Source organism: Lathamus discolor, chromosome 6 (assembly GCF_037157495.1).
Source record: "Lathamus discolor isolate bLatDis1 chromosome 6, bLatDis1.hap1, whole genome shotgun sequence".
In the NCBI taxonomy this organism is placed as follows: Eukaryota; Metazoa; Chordata; class Aves; order Psittaciformes; family Psittacidae; genus Lathamus; species Lathamus discolor.
In genome coordinates this window covers 86,132,300-86,149,778 of record NC_088889.1, presented here as the reverse complement: position 1 = coordinate 86,149,778, position 17,479 = coordinate 86,132,300, and the positions used below count along the sequence as shown (strand labels likewise).

Below are 17,479 nucleotides of genomic sequence, written 5' to 3'. Positions count from 1 at the left end.
TAAAAGTACAGCAAAACAGCTTTATTTCTTGTCCAAAGAGTACGTGAACATTCAAAAATTAAAACTATTTAAATACCTTGACAGCATCTTGTCACAGTTTAGAAGCAGCAAATAACAGCCATGTTGAAAAGCATTCAAAAATACATCTTTTTTTTTTTTGTTTTACTCTAAATATTCCTATGTTTGCTAACTAATTTCTAATAAACAAGAGAATTTTGATCTTCAGTGTGTAGCCTTTAATATGAAAACAGATGTAGTGCAGGAGATTATTGGGCAACATTCCCATGCATTCGGAATCTGTAAAGGCACGTACGGTCTTCATTTCCCAATTGGAAAGAACTCTCGGTTCCACAATTTGGAATGCGTTTTGACCGTTCTCCTGGGAAAGGAAACAGCAAACGCACAAACCAGAGTTAGGTGCCTGGTACAAGCAATTGAAAACACAAACATTCACAGCAGGCAACAAGCAATGCTGCAAGAATACCCTTGATAAAGCATTTTCTGTACTGCTCCCCATTCCGATTCATGAACATGCAGTTTCTCTACAAGAAGAAAAGAATTCTCACCTGAGTGCATATGTATAGCCAGTGTTCTCTGGCAGACACTGGGGAGGAGTATACGTGTGTAGACGTGAAAAGTCCATGTTGACTGTTTCAAATCATACTGTAAAAGGTGGAAAGAAAAAGTAATGCAACGACTTAGAAGTACACAAAGCCAATGCAGGAGCCCTTGCACTGTTCAGCCTGTGTTTGGAAGTACTGAAGTAAAGCAGCTGTCACCAGAAACACGGAGTGCTCAGCATTTCAGCAGTATTGCTGCTGGGGCTGGAGATCCCTTCTCAGTACTGCATGAAGCTCAGTCTATTTCTGAGCACAACTTTCTTTATGATCTTGTTTTCTGCAATTTCCGAGTTCTTGGGAACATTACTGTAATATGAGCCAAGCTCATATCACCACTGTCCTACAGTGCTTCCATAGGAACTGAGTCATGCAGCACCCAGAAAAACTAAGCTTGAAAACTAAAAGCCCCATGTAGCCAGGCTTTCAGAGATCTCTTTGCAATGACTTTTGCTTTGGAAGCAAAGCATGGGCTGTGCTGTGCCCAAAGCCTAACACAGGAGAAACCTGAGAAAGGTTTTATATAGAGTCAAATCATTTTACTCTACTACCTCTGAACACCATCCACCAAGCAGCAAGGGACTCCCCTTCATTTCACATCAGCCTGTAATATTTTCTATGGGTTAATTTATTCCTGTCACAAACCCCACACTGAATACACACCCCAGCAGAAGAGCCAACTGCAAAGGGACTCCCATGGTTACAATTAGGCACATTTTCCAGAGTGCCATCCAATTCTAAAACCACCCAACCAACACTTGTAAAGCTTTCCCGGGAGCTTTTGAATGGTATTATGTATTCAGGGAGAATACGTAACAACTGCTGCCACACTTCAACAAGTAAGAGCTCATTCGAGAACATAAAAAACAGGGACCAGAAAGCAAGCAATGATTCCCTGGTAATAAAAGTGGGAATGCAGCGAATGTCAAGATGAGGGATGCTGGTAACATCAGACAACACTTGCTTTAAAGAGCAGCAAAACAGATTTGTGGGATAGATGCCTACAGAAATTGAAAACTGTGGTTAAGGTTGATCTGTTTCAATTGATTAATCCCAACAGCAAGACTTTGAAATCACCAGCTAGGGAAACCTCTGTTTAGTTTCCCCTGGAGCTGACCTTGACTGCTTCGACACCAAATTCCATCAATAAACCACGTTTTTAACTGGCAATGCAGTAGCCAATCGAATGCCTCTGACATTATGCTGATGTGATTGCTAAAATCAGGTAACAGCAGAACTCATTCACTCATTCCCATCTCAGCTTCCTTAGATTATTTCCAAAGCAGCTCTTTTACAATATCACACTTGCGATATTTTCAAAACAAAACACAGAACAGCCAGTTCATTTTTCTTACCTGCACAGGGTAATTGCTAGTAACTGCTGTAGTTTTGGGTGTCCAAGTTTTCCTGATCCCCGGCTCGGCCATTTTAGTGCTTTGGATATGAAAGCCACTCTTTCGGGAGAATTTGGATCCATTAAGCTGAACAAATTAGCCAAGTTTTCTGGAAGCAATAAGATTCACAAATTTTTACTATTAATAGAAATAGGATGAGCTGCTGCCTCTAATGCGTCTTTAAGACGTGACATTTACGTTTTAGTGCTACTGTGTCTTTAAGCTCCCTTAACAGCCTCCAAAGCCACCGTAAAAAGAAGAGCAACTTTGAACTTGAGCCACTTCTCCTGCTTCCAGTCAATCCTACATCTATCAGCCAGGAATATTGACCTGACTCCTTCACAGCCAAAAGCTGAGCCTCCAGGAAAGGAAACCAAATGTGGTTATGATTAATGTTTGGATGCTCACAAACACTTCTGCTTTATGTTCCAGTTCGGCATAATCCTTCTTTGTGCAGAAAGGCTCAACAAAGAGATAAACTAAAAAGATTACAAAGCAATCACCCCAAACATCTACCACCGAGAATTCACCATTCACAGTCTTGGAATAACACTCGCGCCTGCCCCAAACCACACACACAAAACCAGTTATGACTTACCCGGTTATGGCTGTAGAACAGCAAAGCCCCTGGATGCATTCCTTCTCTTGCTCCAACACGAGCCGGCAGCATACACTAGGAGCCCAGAAACCCCCCGAGTGCTGGACTGCATCCCCAGCAGCGTGAGCATCAGGTAGAAGGAAAGGATTCTCTCCCTCTACTCTGCTCTAGTGAGACCCCCACCTGCAATCCTGCATCCAGCCCTGGAGGTCAACCCGGCAGCCTGTACAGCACCGGCCCAGGAACAAAACTTGTTCACTGGTGCTGGTCAGGCAGGAAGCGCAGTTTCCCACCCACTCCGTGGATCACAGGCAGGGATAAGAGGTCTACACAAGACAGGCTTACGGTAATCTTTCCTCCTCCATGTACTTGAGGGTTGAGGAGGGGAGGACATCTCCATTCATGACTTTTGAAGCTCTGAGTCGGGATTTCAGGCTTAACACACACCTCATGAGAGAGCAGAGCAATGTTGTACAGCCCGGCACTGTTTAAAACGAGTAAGCACTGCCCGTCCCAGGTACAACTCCACAGCTGAGATCACCTCCACCACGTTCACGTGCCTGCGGACAGCGCTGACATTTAACACACGTTTGACGGAGGACAGACAAGACTGCCCAGGACCACTCCTCGGCCCCAGTGCCTTTCCAAACAAGTTTCACAGCCCCATTTCATCCTGTTGCCTGCAAGGAAACCCTCTTCCTAGCCATGCAGACTGACCGCAGCACCGCTCATACCTAAAACCTCAAAGCCCTTCACGCTCACCCGCCCCCCCACGGCAGTACCCGCCCCAGCCCGGCCCCCACGACCCAATGAGCGAGCAGCACACGCAGATGGGCAGCAGCGGCGGCCAATGGCGGGCAGCAGCGGGGCCGAGTGCGGGGGAAAGCTCCGCCAAGCCGCGCCGGGCAGGGGCCGGGCTCGGTCCGGGCCGTACCTGAGCAAGCGCATCCGGTACATCCGGTGTCCCTCGTTACCGGTCTCCGTGCTGGAGGCTGCAGCGCCGGTTCTCCTCCACGCCGCCTTCCGACACGGGCAAGGGCGTTGGCACGGCGCTGACGCAGACAGAGCAACGCCAGCGGTTCGGAACTGCCCGCACCTGCACAGCGTCCGGCAACGACCAGCCCGGGCTGCGCTTCGCCCACTTCAGCGTGGGCCAGGCAGCGCCAGGGACACCGAAGGAAACGCTGCAGGAAAAGCCGGGGCTGCGAGGCCGTGGGGACACCCCCTCCTCGCCCCAACACGGAGGCATCAGGAGGAAGAGGCCGCACTGCATTGGGAAACGAGCCAGGGGCATCAGTGTTACAACCCCTCATGGCCTCGGTTCAGCCAGTGACCAAAACTACGGCGAAACAGCTTTATTTCTTGTCCAAAGAGTACATGCACTTCCAAAAATTAAAACTCTTTATTTAAACATTTTGATAGCATCCCGTCACAGTTTAGAAGCAGCAAAGAACAACGGACACGTTGAAAAGCATTTACAAAAATACATTGCACAAAATCCTATCTTACTTTTTTTTTCTCTTAAAAATAAGTTAGTGTTATCCAAAATATTCCTACGTCGGCTACCTAATTTCTACTTAAACAGGGGGAATTCAAATCTTATATAACCTATAACATGAAAACACCTGGTTTTAATGGTAACTTAACCATGAGTTCTGGTTCTAGCTCAAGTGAAAAAAACAAAATAGAGAACAAAACATACAAGAACCCCGACCCCAGCTGTAGTGTAGATCACTGGGCAACATTCCCGTGCACTCGGAATCTGTAAAGGCACGTATACTCTTCATTTCCCCAATTGGAAAGAACTCTCAGTTCCACGATTTGGAATGCATTCTGACTAGTCTCCTGGGAAAAGAAACAGCAAACGCACGAACCAGAGTTAGGTGCGTGGTACAAGCAGGTGACAACTGCAACTCCTCAAGTTGCTTTCTTAGATTGCTGCAACTACCCACTGTCATTACTAACCAGGTCATGCCTGGGCAACTTCCTGCCACTTTGGAGAGGACCTTCCCAGCCTTACAACCAGTTACTTGTGAAGGGAGTCAGGACAAGCATGAAGCCAACACTTCCTGTGTTCAGCATCTTCACACCATTTGTGTCCAGACAGCACAAACCTTTCCTCTTCATGTATTTAGACCAGAGGTTTTGAGGCAGGTAGGTGGGTACTTCCTGCCTCAGTTTCTACAGTGCCCAACAGAGCACAAGGCCACCTTCCTTCACTACTCACTGTGCACTATCATAGAAAATAGGAGCCTTTTTCTCCCAATGCTTTAAATCCTGTCATCCAGACTTACCATCACTGGAAACATCTGCAGTGGTTCCCCTTCTTGATCATACTCATAATGCCCTAGAAGCGTGCCACTTTCTTGATATTCATCATCTAGACCCTGTAACAACAAGATTTTTGCTTCCATCAAATTTGTTATCTAACCAAAACCAGACGCATGTCTATATAACTGAGTTTCAACAGACAGCACTCAGAAATTGATTAAACCAGGATCAGAATATTTCCTGTGTAACTCAATGCCTGTTCACACACAGCTCTGCATTTAAATTCCCTGCACTGCAAATACCTATGCTATGTTTCTGTGTTTTCACTGTCAAACCTCTTCATTTCCATGGCAAACCCACTATCACAGTGTATAACAGAAAGCGCTCAGGACAAACCAGAATGAGAAAAGATGCATCAAGTTTATAAACAGGACTGAAGTAAAGATTCAGAAGCTTGCATATGCTGTTTAAGCATTTGAAGGAGCTAGACAAAAAGTTCTCAGCTATCACAACTATCCTCTGATGTAGCCTGTGGTCTTTGCTCTAGAATCGTGCCTATGCAACTGCAGTGCTAGTTAAAATCCATTTTAAAAAAATCATGGATTTTTTACATCATGGATAAGATGAAGAGCCAGAACTGTGGGGGAGAGGAGAGGGGGAAGGATGGAACAATTCAACTGTATGAAAGAACTACATTCTTTGAGGTATTACAGAATTTAAACCCATCATCTCCCTCCAGAAGTGTTTACTACTGAAGAAAGTACCGAAAAAATTAAATTAATTTAATAACATTTTTTGTATCTGATTTCAGGCTCATTAAAAATTAGAAGCCATTTGAAGAGCAGTGTCCTAAACCATTTATCTCCTTAGCTGTCCTCCATCAAGTCATTACTTTCCAAGATAAGCAACACAAATATTCTTTATGCACACAAACATCACCTGAAGTTCAGAGGCACACTTACATATACTAAAAATTTCCTAGGAGCACTGGTGATAGTTCCTGTTGGTGAAAGGGTCTTTGGTATGTGTTCCAGTGTAAAGGCAGTTGGATAGATCTTCATCGAAAGTCTGATGACAAGATGCCCCTGTGATCCTTTAAAAGCCCAGCAGTTTCCTGGATACACATCCGGCTAGACAGGAGGAAGGGAAAGAGAACAAGGTGGGACACAAGAACAGCAGCAAAATAGCCACAAGTTTTTTTGTAATGGCTTTTTTGGAGTAAAGAGTTGTAATGAATTTGGAATTATTAGGGACAGCCTTAGTAAGTGGCAGAACAGAATATATTTGGTAGAACTCTTCAGGAAGACAGCCTATCCACCGGAACTACCAGCAGTGCTTAAGACCACCTTGAGATTACTTCTCAACAGGAACCCTCCTAGTGCTCACACTCTGCACAAGTCCAATGCATTGCCCAAGCTTCCTATGAAGGTCTTAGTTTTGCTGGAGTAGGACTTCAGCAGTGCTCAGAAACTACCAGAAGAATCCCACTCTTGGGAACATAGCTCAAAGTACCCATGTCCCCCTGGATATTACAAACAGAAACATCAAGCATCTAAAAACAACACAACAGAATAACATTGCTGAATTTGTTTACTCAGCCTTTTGTTACCTGAATCACTGCTCTGGGAGACTGAGTGACATACCACAGAGGAATTCCAAAGAGGCTAACCACTGCTGCTCTGGTATCATAGGTTTCAGAACAGCGAGTACTCAGAATGCTGCCACCTAGGAGGAGATTCATCAGGTAAGCAGGAATAATTACGCATTTCTCCTCAAGGCAGAGATATGTACAAAGCTTAATGAATATACCAGTTATTTTCCTCAGAAAAAAACCTATCAAAGATTCATAAAAATCACAGAATGGTGGGAGCTGGAAGGACCTTAAAGCTGATCCCAGTTCCAACACCCTGCCACAGGCAGGGACACCTTCCACTACACCAGATTGCTCCAACCCTCGTCGAGCCTGGCCTTGAACACTGCCAGGCATGGGGCCGCCACAGCTTCTCTGGGCACCCTGTGCCAGGGTCTCACCATCCTCATAGTAAAGAATTTCTTCCTAATATCTAATAGCAATCTGCCCTCTTTCAGTTTTAAGCCTAAAAAATTTCTGGGGATACAAATAAATTATATGAAGTAAAATGTTATTTTAAGAACACGTTAAAAGGCTTTTCATTTAGGAGGGCTGAAAACCACACTGTTTTTCCCTAGTGACTTCAGTGGTGTGTGCATCCCACCTCCTACCTGTGCTTCTTGATTATTCCCAGTTGCATACATGCTGAAAAGAATTATAGTATCTAGTGTGTATATATATAAGTATTATATATATAATTAAGCATGCATACCTAGGCTGATATATAAGCCTGTAAACAACAGGCATAGATTGCAGTAGACTGATGATCAGGCAACACACAAGGATGCTCTACTAACCTTTAGTCTACATTTTAAGACTTTTCAGTAAACACTGTACATAACATGAATTGTAGAAATGGTGTTCCCTCTACTCTTTACCTCCAGATTCCAAGGCAAAATCCACCAGGCCAGTCCTGTCTTGAGAGTAGAGTTTCAGTGCGTTGTTGACAATAATCTGTACTTGCTAAATGTGCACATACAGAAGAAGAGAATGGAAAGAGAAAGATTTTAATAACATCAAAAGTTGCATTCTTTTCCACAGCTTCCCATGACCCAGACCTGCATTTTTTGGTATAGTTGCTTCTGGGGATTCTTCAGTTTTCAAGGTAACATAAATTGAAAACACAATCATTCACAGCAGGCATCAAGCAGTGCTGTAAGAATACCCTTGATAAAGCATTTTCTGTACTTCTCCCAATTTCAGTTCATGTTCCTGACACCTCTTAAAAATCACATTTCTAGTGACAGTCATGCTGCACAAAATGCCTAGAAAAGGGCTTTTTACAGTTTTAGTTCAACATTTCAGAACCTAAACTTACCTCTTCTGTGATTCCAGAGATCCCTGCATTGGTCACAGCATTCGTTATGACTTCAGGTGTTAGTTTTTGTTTTGTAGCAGACATTTGGAGATTAATATCCTTGAGGATCCGCAACTCCAGATCCCGCAGCTCAGTCTGATGATCACTTTTACTCACAAAATTGGACGTAAGCCATTGGAGGAGTGTTTCAGGAAAGTCTTCTTGTCCATCACCAAAAAGCATCAGCTTCACAGATTCTTTAACCTGTGCATCTACCTAGCAGAAGCCATTAACAATTATAATAGAAATTACTAGTCTTCATAAGCCATTAAGTAATACTGTATAGAACAGGCACATGTGAAATCAATACATACATTCAGACGTAATTCAAGCTTTCACATGAGTTTTAACTACACTGACTTATGCTAGAATGACAGACCCATCAGGTGTGCAGAGGAACCTACAGGAGATCTGGATGCTTTGTTCGTTTGGTGAACAAGGCACAACTAACAAAGCCCAGGCAAGCCCTGCAGTTCACATCAGCAGCTGAACAGCACTTCCAACTACAGAAAGTTGACTGGAACAGTTCAAAGGCAGCACTGTGGCCACTTTAAAGGGAGCAGTGCACTTGTTAGGACTAGTTCACAGAATCACTTAATCACTCCCTCATGGGATGCATCAATTGTACGTGCAACAGCCAGATCATATTTAAGTGTTAGCACAAGATGGTATTTCGGTCCAAATTGCTAATCCAGTGTCAATACCTACTGTTGTATTCACTAGGCTATATCCTACTCAGACCATGTAACAGGTTTCTAAAGAACTTGAGCATGATCTTTTAAAAGAACTGTCAGATAACAAACTGAACTTGCTTTTATGCAAGTCTCTCTTCCACCTTTTCATGTGTTAGGAAACAGTAAGAACAGCAAAGTACTGTACATAGAACTGCTGCTGCATCAAATCTTCAATGCAAAAACCCTGCCATTGTAGAAAACAATCCCTAACCTCCTGTCTATGTTATGCAGTTATGGAAAAAAAACCACCCCACAGCACTGCTACCATTCTTTAAAATTAATCTTACCCCCATATTACTGATTGCAGCACTTCCCAAGAGTGAGTGAACAAAATCAAGCAGTACCAAGTTTTACTGGGACAGCTACAGAAGTTACAGAACTTACTTTTTCGTGAATGGCATCTATTCTCCCACAACTCGTCTTCACACTTTCCATAGTTGACACCTCTGATTTTATCTGGGACAACTCTAGTTCTAGCTCTTTAACTCTGGCCAAAATTTGACTCTGCGCATCATCCTCTCTAACAAAAACAAGGAGTCAGCGATTAGGAAAGATGAGTTTGAATCATTCCATCAAATTCCAAAGGTGGGAGAACAGACTCATCTAATACAAAGTTCAGTTATTCACCCTGATCGACACTGTGAGCTTGCAGTTCCTTGAGCATGTTATTTAAGGCATACTTACGATTAATATACTCAAAGAAAAGAATGTTTAAACTGCAGACAAATCCAGCAGTGATGACTTAAACTTACTTCAACCAGAATAACTTTAGAGGGAGGTGTCAAGGTGACCTTAAGTAGCAGGTCACATAGGACCAATATAGATCAGTGTCCAGTGCATGCTATGGAAGAAGGGATCAGCCATCATTCCAAAGCCATTTTACATTTAGATCTAATTTAAAGGGAGATTAGGCAAATATGTGTTTCTTTTCCTCTTCCCAATGGGAAAACTGCTTAATGAAATGCTGCTGTTTTTATCTGGGTATTATGTGAGTAGGAAGTAGGACAGCTGGCAAATGAAAAACAAAGATAAAGGTTAAAACTGATACAGTTCAAGAGTTTAAATAAAAAGCCTAACAAAAGCAGCTACTATACACTTCTGGAAAAGATCTTATGGATTTAGAAGAGGATGAGAAGTCACTTATTCTCTTCTATATTAACAGCTTTCTCTAGTCAATAATGTAGCTGTAGAATTGCTCACCCACTGGAAGTGGGCCTTGTGCTGATGTTCACCATCACAGTTAAAGCTGACTCTAAGAGAGAAGTACTCCCACCAACAGTACAAACTCTTAAGGCCAGTTAACTGACACAAAGAAAAGGACTGTTGTCTTCCAAAGGAGAACATGCATATCACCATCAATGAGCATCAGGATTGAAAGAGAAAAATGCAACTGAAAAATGCTTGTACCTTGCTTTGGCTACCTCCAGATGCTTCTGGATGCCCTAAAAAATACCAAAGTTAGTTTTAACATATAAAAAGAAACACAAGTGACAGAAGGAGGACAAAGAATGTTAAATGAAAATGACATTTATGTTTGTGCCTCTGTAGAGTACGATTTTATTTCAAAGAGAACCTGCCTCAGTGGCCAAGTGAATAATTTCACTCTTTGGACTGAAACCCCCTCCAAGAAAGGAGAGGAAGAACACAAGTTTTGAGAATTCAAGACTGCAATAGCTGGAGTAAAGCAAACTGGGCTTTGGGATAGCCAACAAGGGAGAAAAAACAACCTTGTCTATTTTATCCATGTTACAATTGCAACTAATTTCAATACCTTAGATTCAGCTAAGAGCTTTTCAAGAAGGTCTTCCAGCTTCAGAATGCGCAACTCATGTTCTTGATGTAAAGCCAGGAAGTCAGTCTTAAAAAGGAGAGAAAAAGAAAGGTGGTGTATTTTCTTCTCAAGCACAAATAGCATAATTGAGATTTTCTACAAAGAATTTTTATTTCACTTCGTAAGCACTTTATCCTTGGGGACAGTGAGAAATTACAGAATCTGTAATAAATATGAAGGCCTGATCTAGCAGCTCTGGAGGTTATACAAAGGAAGTTTACCAGAAAACCTCTTCTTTGTTACCAGTCCTTCTTTCTCCATCTGAAAAGAGGATGAACCTGCTCTTCAACAATGAAATATTCTACTTTAGAGCACCTATCTGGAATTAATTCTTTTCCAGCAATAACGAAGGAGGAACAAATGCCAGTGACTATTCCCTGGCATTTACTACCAATCAGTTAGCTCTGTAACAGAAAAAGAATCCTCAAGTCAAATTGCAAAAAATCTACGTAATTAAATCAGAATACTTTGATCAGCATTAGAAAGTATCAATAACTGATTATCTTACCCTTTTCTCTGCTTCCATGTCTTTAAGATGTTGACCAATCACATTTTTTATTAATTTCAATGTTTCACTTTTGTCGCTCATCTGGGCAAACTGATCTTGAAGATTATGGATCAGAAGCATCAATTTACTATATTCTTCTTCATTCTTATGGCACTTGTCAGACACAAAGGCCATTTGCTTTTCCAGCTCACTTAGGTAAGCAGAATCAAAGATGCTTATGGTATCCTAAGGTATACAGAGGTTTTCATTTTTGTTAAACATATAAAAATGACATATATTTACATTACTTGTGTATTAAGTAGTTATTGCAAAACATTGAAGGCTTGAGAGTTAAGAAGTCTTAAAAGATACTGAAGTTCTTCCTTACCTTTGGAGGCTGAACAGAGTTAATAGAATCATCCTGCTGTTCATGAACACGGTCACGTATTCCCTGCAGCCTATCATGTCTTGTCCAGTTCAATGAAGGTAATAATGAAATGAAGTCATTAAACCCCCAGTACCATACACCTAGATTCAAAAGAAAAAGTAAAAAGGATGATATAAAAAATTCTCCCTTAAGACTGCTCATGGCTTTCTTACTTAAGGACACAAGCTACCTTAACTTCACATGATGGATGTTGCACAACAGACACTACTCCAGTCTATATAATCAGCTTTAAAACTGTTAAGTCAAGCACTCAAGAATATTAGGGAACATCCACCAATACCACTCACACAGTTGGAAGGCAGGCAGCTTGCACTTCTGTGTCATGATAGAACTTTAACCTCATACTACTGCTTCCCTGGGACCTAGATGCCATTTACTAATGAAGACTGGCCATGCTCCCCAAAGGCAGATATAAATATTGCTTTTTACCTCAATAGAAAATATCTTGCCTCCTACCCTACTTACTACATACCACATTGCATAACACTGAATACAAGTTGGAGGAAACTTAGGCTCCCATGGAAACAACTGAGCATTTTGCAAAGATTACACCTATTCTTGCAGCATCTTAGTGAGAAGAAGCATCATTTTTAACACAGGGTAACTTCCTCCTTTCTTATTCTCCCTAACACAGAGGAGGTTTGAATGCCCACTGTAAGATTCTGACAAACTTTCTCTTGGGCCAAAAGCAGCTATACCTAATTTAGGGTGTGCAAAGGCAGGAATCTGCTTTTCAGAAACAGCCCAGCACTTCTGGTCAGTATTTTGAGCTTCTTGAATTCAAACAGAATAGACAGCTTGCCTGAAATACTGACATGTAACCAGCCTAAACAGCACTATTTTAAGCAACTCAAACACGATCTAGAGCAAAGGGAAGTCTCAGGATGAGTTGATCAGAGAACTTAACCACACTTTCATAGAGGTGGGCAAGAACCAAAGCAGTCAGTATACAGCCTACTCCTTATGACTCCATCGCTAGTCCTACTTGGGGAGATCAAGAAAAAAAAGGACTTCAGTGCATCTACTTGCTCGCCCACCCTCTCTCTCTAAAGAGATCTAGGAAATTAAATCAAAGGTATTCCTTTCATGGCAAGGGGAAAGCTCACTGACTTGTTGGTGTTTGGAAAGCTCAAAGTGCTGCCCCATTCACAGATTGCTTTGTTTTGCTTCTGTATCTTTGTGAACCAAAAGTTCCACTAAAAACACTATTTTGGAGTAGTAGGCATAGATTACTTTGTACTATAAGTAAACGTTTCACATACCCAGGAGAAACAAGAGTGGGATAAGGAGCAGGAACAGCTTGTAGGCCTTTGGAGGGCATCTAGAGAAATGGGGAAGAAAGTTTACAAGAAAGAATACATTTACCATATTTCACTCTTTTATACTAGAACTGGGTAAATAATTTGCTGACAAAACAATTTTTTTTCAGTGGATACATACCTTCCAAGAAGAAACACCTTGAGCAAAGATGTGAGGGTAGCAAGTTGATACCATGCGGTTCTAAGCAGCCTGAATATGCCAGAAGCTGCAATCCCTGGAAGACAAGAAGTGACAGTGTGAACTGTAATTAGTATGGCACATGTTCAAAGAAACCAAGCAGAAGGACATGCGACTGTGGCCAAGAAAACTTTGCACAGCAGAGAAATGCACGACTGCAGGCAACACAAGCAGCTTATTAACATCTGCATATCACAAGTCTGACAGCGCTGTAACATCAGATGCTCAACAAAACCAACAGCCATGCAAAAAGACAAAATGCTCATTTGTCTTAACAATGCAGTCTTGCTGGAAATTCACTATTATATTTGAATCCAAGTTACCACACGCTGAAGACCTTCAGCATGTTTCAAGAAACGTACAGATCAGCAGCACCAGTTTTTGTTGAGAATGCCAAGAGAGGAAGTTACAACCAAACCAAACACCCCATTATTCTTGACACCCCATATTCTGTGCTATTCGTTCGTTTCTTCACACGCTCATTCCCTCATAAAACAGTCTGGTTAGTCTCCCATTATGCCTATGAACAGAAACAGACCTCTCATTAAGCATAATCTGATCAATTTTAAAAAAAGAAAAGTTGAAGTAGCACATTCATTGCTGAGTACAAAAGCTACAGCCTAAGCACAGTGGAATTAGTGTAAGCCACACACTGCAGATGCCTAGTTTGCTTAAAGGGACAGGCAACGTGCACACACACGGGTAAGGACAGTAACCTGGAGAAAGAATGGCCAGCCAAAGTAGAGACAACACCTTCTGAGACACAAGCCATCCTGCTGTTCCCACTGTCCGCAACCCATGAAGCATAACATAACCTAGATTATAAGAAATTCATGCCACATGGTAACATACAGAAATGAGTTTACAGGTCTTTTGCAGTACATGCAGTAACAAAGACCCACTCCCCTGCCCGTTACATGTTCTGCATCATTCTAATCCACACCTTTCAGTAATCTACAAACTTGATTCTTCACTCTTTAAAAGCAAAGCAGCCACTAATAAATATGAAGACAAGTAAAACCAACATAATTCAGAAACAATTCTCAAGCACAGAGATGAACGATCAACAGCAGCTGTGCAGTTAAACACCACTTTTCCAAAGCCAGCAAAGTTTACATTTTGTATCATGTTTAACTAGCAATGCCATGCTAAGTGTGACAGAGAAGGCAAAAAAACCAGACTGCCACAAAAAGGAGTTTGAATCACATCATTACTTTGAAAGCATCTTATTTGTTCTGAATTATACATCAAATTCATTATCTAGGTTCACATGTAGAAGAGGGAATAAGCACAAATTTTAAATCCTAGTGAATTGAACAGTGATGTCTAAGAAATACGAATAATAGAAAATAATCCCTATTAGAAGTTATGGGCAGTCTACTCCAAGTGAATGTTCCCAAGTATCTTCAGCATGTCAGTTCTGATTCTCTTATAGAGCAAAACTGACAACAAAAAAACTACTCCAAAAACTAGAAGGGAATGCTTTAAGTTTTAGCCCACTGAAGCCAACAACTACTATATGCAGGACTAGCACTGTTCGTTCTACAGAACAAACTACATAGGACACATTTAGAAAATAATCCTACATTTTTTAATCAGGAGATACGTCTGGGTTTATCTGAGGGATTATAGATATACCAACCCAATATTTTGCAAAGCATTTAGGTGCCTGAAGTGTCTCATATCATTTTCCTTTGCTGAACAAAGAGCACCCAAATAGATCCTTGATGCCTCTGTCATTCAAGCTAGGGAACGCTCATCTCACAGGGAAGATTCTATCCCTATAGAAGATTCCTGTAAAAATTGACTATCACTAGAACAAAAATAAGACATTAAAACCCCTTTATTCAAATAATCTGTATACCAATACCTCTACCTTACTGTCATTTTAAGGCATCTTTTCAACCTGTTGAATTGAGACTTCCCCAGAGAGCATTAACAATGTGATTTGTTCTCTCTAACATACAAGGTGCATGCTGTCCTTCCACCTTGTTTTTACTAATAGGTAAGCAGTCTGCCAAGATTCTATAAAAGCCAGTATAAGAGCAAGAAGTCAGTCAGGAAAGGTGTTAAGTAAGTTAATTTTCTAGACAGCTTACATTTCTACTTTGATAGATAAAGATAGGGAAAAAAAAACCCAACCCAACCCCGAACAATACGTATGATTAGTATTGTGAGATTGTGTTGCAAAATAAAAGCAAAATAAAAAAGGTCCAAGACAACCTGCATAAGAAAAGGTGTGCCAAATGGTCCTTGCTACCCTTTCAGCCCATGAGGACTGCATGTGGTCTGTGATGTGTGTTTCAAGGGTTTTCTTCCCCTTACAGTCATCACCTGTTGGTTGTGGTAAGAGTCAGTTAATGGGACAAAGCCAGGATCAAATGAAGATTGTTACAAGGTAAGTCAAAACAAGTCTATTTCACATTATTCGTTATCAAATTAAAAGCCACTAAGTAAACTTCAGTGGCATAAAGCTTGCTTGGGGAAATACTACTGTACACCAGGTAATCACCATTCTCCCCCCAAACATCTAAGTTCCAAAACAAACATTTACTTTGTAGTTTCCATACAGTAATGGGGCATCTGTTATAGCAACAACCTGTCTTTTAGCCCAAGGCTTTACCCAAGGTTAAAAGACAACATCAAGAATGCTTACATATTGATTCCTGAGTTACACCAAGATGTCTATCTTCTCTGTAAGACCCCTTCACATTCATGCTTCCACAGTAGTCCGAGTGAGCTGCAACACATTCAAAAAGCATACGTGGAATGTAATTCTCAAGTTCGAAGCATTTCATATATGTGGATGTTAGCTAAACTGGCTTAGTTCACAATTAAAGCCACGCTACTCACAGGAGACCTGAAAAATGATCAAGGAAGAAGACTGCTCTGTGCAATCTTAATTTTTCTTCTATAAGTATCAGGGGGCCTTTTGGTACAAAAAAAAAAATAATCTTTCTGCTTCTTTTCAGAGAGCAAAGTTAGTAAAAAAACAAAACCAAAACCGAAAGACAAGTAAAAACTCATCAAATCTCGAGTCCCTATTCCCATCATTCTTTCAAATGGGCCAACCACCACATCTTTGTGTTGGTTTTACCAGAGATCTTAAGACTGAGAAGAGAGCATAAGCAAGTTATAAGGCACTGAGGCAAAGAGAACAGTTTTAATCAAACAGAAAAATTGGTTACCTCCTGCCTATGGCAATTTAACTTCACTTGTAGATTGTGTATTACAGAAGAGAAAGCACCAAAGAATATTTTCAGGGAAAACAAGACGTGCTTTAGAGTAGCAGAGGGATGATGGTAATATTAGTTCTGCAAGACAGATCTAATCAAGCTTTGAGTGCACAGTGGGGCTTAAGGGTAACAAGACAGTCCAAACTTAAAAGACGCTGAAAAGTTTGGATTTGACACTATCACACCAAACAGTTTAAAACCAGCTTAAGTTTCTCAATTTAAACATTTCCTTCTACCGCTTCCAAGTAAAAAATAAACATGTGCATCTTAACTGTAATAGGTCTCCCATACGTGAATCCTGATACTTCCAGAGCAGAAGGAAAGCATGAAAAGAGTAGCACAACTGAGATAGTTATATAGTAATTTAAAAAGGGAAAAAGACGGGAGCCAGCCAAAAGACTATAGAAAAAGAATACCATAGTGCCAGAGATGAAGACTGTAAGAAATGAAGCCAAAACACACTGTGGCTGTGTGCAGAGACCAAGAAAGACAACTGAAAAGGTACCTCTGAATTCATAACCCAGCTTCAGCAAAACCATTTGAAATAGATGCACCAACAGTGATGCAAAAGATGCTGCAACATGTTTGACCAATCGGAGAATCTTACTCATGTAGAAATAGGTTCCTCCTATTGAAAAAAAAACAACCCAGTGTGAATACAAATTATTCACCTCCGTTAAGATGATGTACTTCCATTCTCTGGTGACCATCAGCTTGTGGAAGAATGAGCATCAAACATGGAAAGCCTGTTTAGCCAGGTATATGAAACTTGAGGAAGCATGGTTTGAGAAGTCTGGATGGTATTAGATACTACAGCAAAGCTTTTGTAAGAACTTCACACTCAAAGGAAAACCCTTTCAAGACAGGATGTATGGCTTCAGCGAGAACAGCTTTTCTTAGTGAGAATTAAGATCTCTAAACAGCAATGAATTTCTTGCTTACAGAACTCAGGATTTTTCAATGTTGTGAGCTGCAGATCCTGATTTTATAGATCAAAGCTCCAAAGAGACAAACTACATTCTTATTTTGGATTTTAAAGGGTGAGGACTTTCTTCCTTCTCCTCAGCCTTCACACTGAAGGAAGTAAGTACAGTGGTCTGCCTCAAGTGCTAGAGACATAGACATCTCCTTCAGAGCCACAGGAACAAAGCTGCAGTCCACCTTTGTACTGCTGGTACTTTCGCTGGTTTCCCATAATCACCCCCATTGCAAATAAATCTGACGTGACTATGTGCCCCTTTTTCTGCTTCCCCTTCCTTCCCAATGCCAGTATGAACCAAACTGCTGGGTTAAACTTCAAAGGAACGTACAAATAGGAGCTCCTTGTAAAATTCTCCTACATCAATGCAAACTCAGGAGCAAGAAAACTCTTCATACAG

The 17,479-nt window shown here is 41.2% G+C and overlaps 1 protein-coding gene and 1 long non-coding RNA gene across 12 annotated transcripts in view; both read right to left on the bottom strand.

Moving 5' to 3' along the window:
* Nucleotides 1–3,369, bottom strand: LOC136017848 (uncharacterized). The gene is made up of 4 exons (XR_010614114.1): nucleotides 2,610–3,369; nucleotides 1,973–2,120; nucleotides 567–663; nucleotides 1–379 (listed from the first exon to the last, which is right to left on the bottom strand). It is a non-coding gene; the product is annotated as an uncharacterized LOC136017848 (long non-coding RNA).
* Nucleotides 3,370–3,992: 623 nt separating this feature from the next.
* SUN1 (Sad1 and UNC84 domain containing 1) overlaps nucleotides 3,993–17,479 on the bottom strand; it is a 32,962-nt gene continuing 19,475 nt past the window's right edge. For 7 of the 11 annotated variants that reach the window (XM_065684432.1, XM_065684440.1, XM_065684430.1 and 4 more), the window contains 17 exons: nucleotides 16,606–16,728; nucleotides 15,521–15,604; nucleotides 15,088–15,198; nucleotides 13,581–13,679; nucleotides 12,808–12,901; nucleotides 12,630–12,688; nucleotides 11,308–11,447; nucleotides 10,941–11,165; nucleotides 10,373–10,459; nucleotides 10,009–10,043; nucleotides 8,986–9,121; nucleotides 7,829–8,083; nucleotides 7,389–7,473; nucleotides 6,490–6,605; nucleotides 5,843–6,010; nucleotides 4,904–4,996; nucleotides 3,993–4,454 (listed from right to left, as the gene is read on the bottom strand). In XM_065684432.1, the coding sequence (XP_065540504.1) occupies nucleotides 4,341–4,454; nucleotides 4,904–4,996; nucleotides 5,843–6,010; nucleotides 6,490–6,605; nucleotides 7,389–7,473; nucleotides 7,829–8,083; nucleotides 8,986–9,121; nucleotides 10,009–10,043; nucleotides 10,373–10,459; nucleotides 10,941–11,165; nucleotides 11,308–11,447; nucleotides 12,630–12,688; nucleotides 12,808–12,901; nucleotides 13,581–13,679; nucleotides 15,088–15,198; nucleotides 15,521–15,604; nucleotides 16,606–16,728 (2,024 nt within the window). In that variant the 3' untranslated portion in view covers nucleotides 3,993–4,340. The remainder of the gene's footprint in view (nucleotides 4,455–4,903; nucleotides 4,997–5,842; nucleotides 6,011–6,489; nucleotides 6,606–7,388; nucleotides 7,474–7,828; nucleotides 8,084–8,985; nucleotides 9,122–10,008; nucleotides 10,044–10,372; nucleotides 10,460–10,940; nucleotides 11,166–11,307; nucleotides 11,448–12,629; nucleotides 12,689–12,807; nucleotides 12,902–13,580; nucleotides 13,680–15,087; nucleotides 15,199–15,520; nucleotides 15,605–16,605; nucleotides 16,729–17,479) is intronic. The other 4 variants (XM_065684435.1, XM_065684436.1, XM_065684438.1 and 1 more) reach the window with 4 other exon arrangements.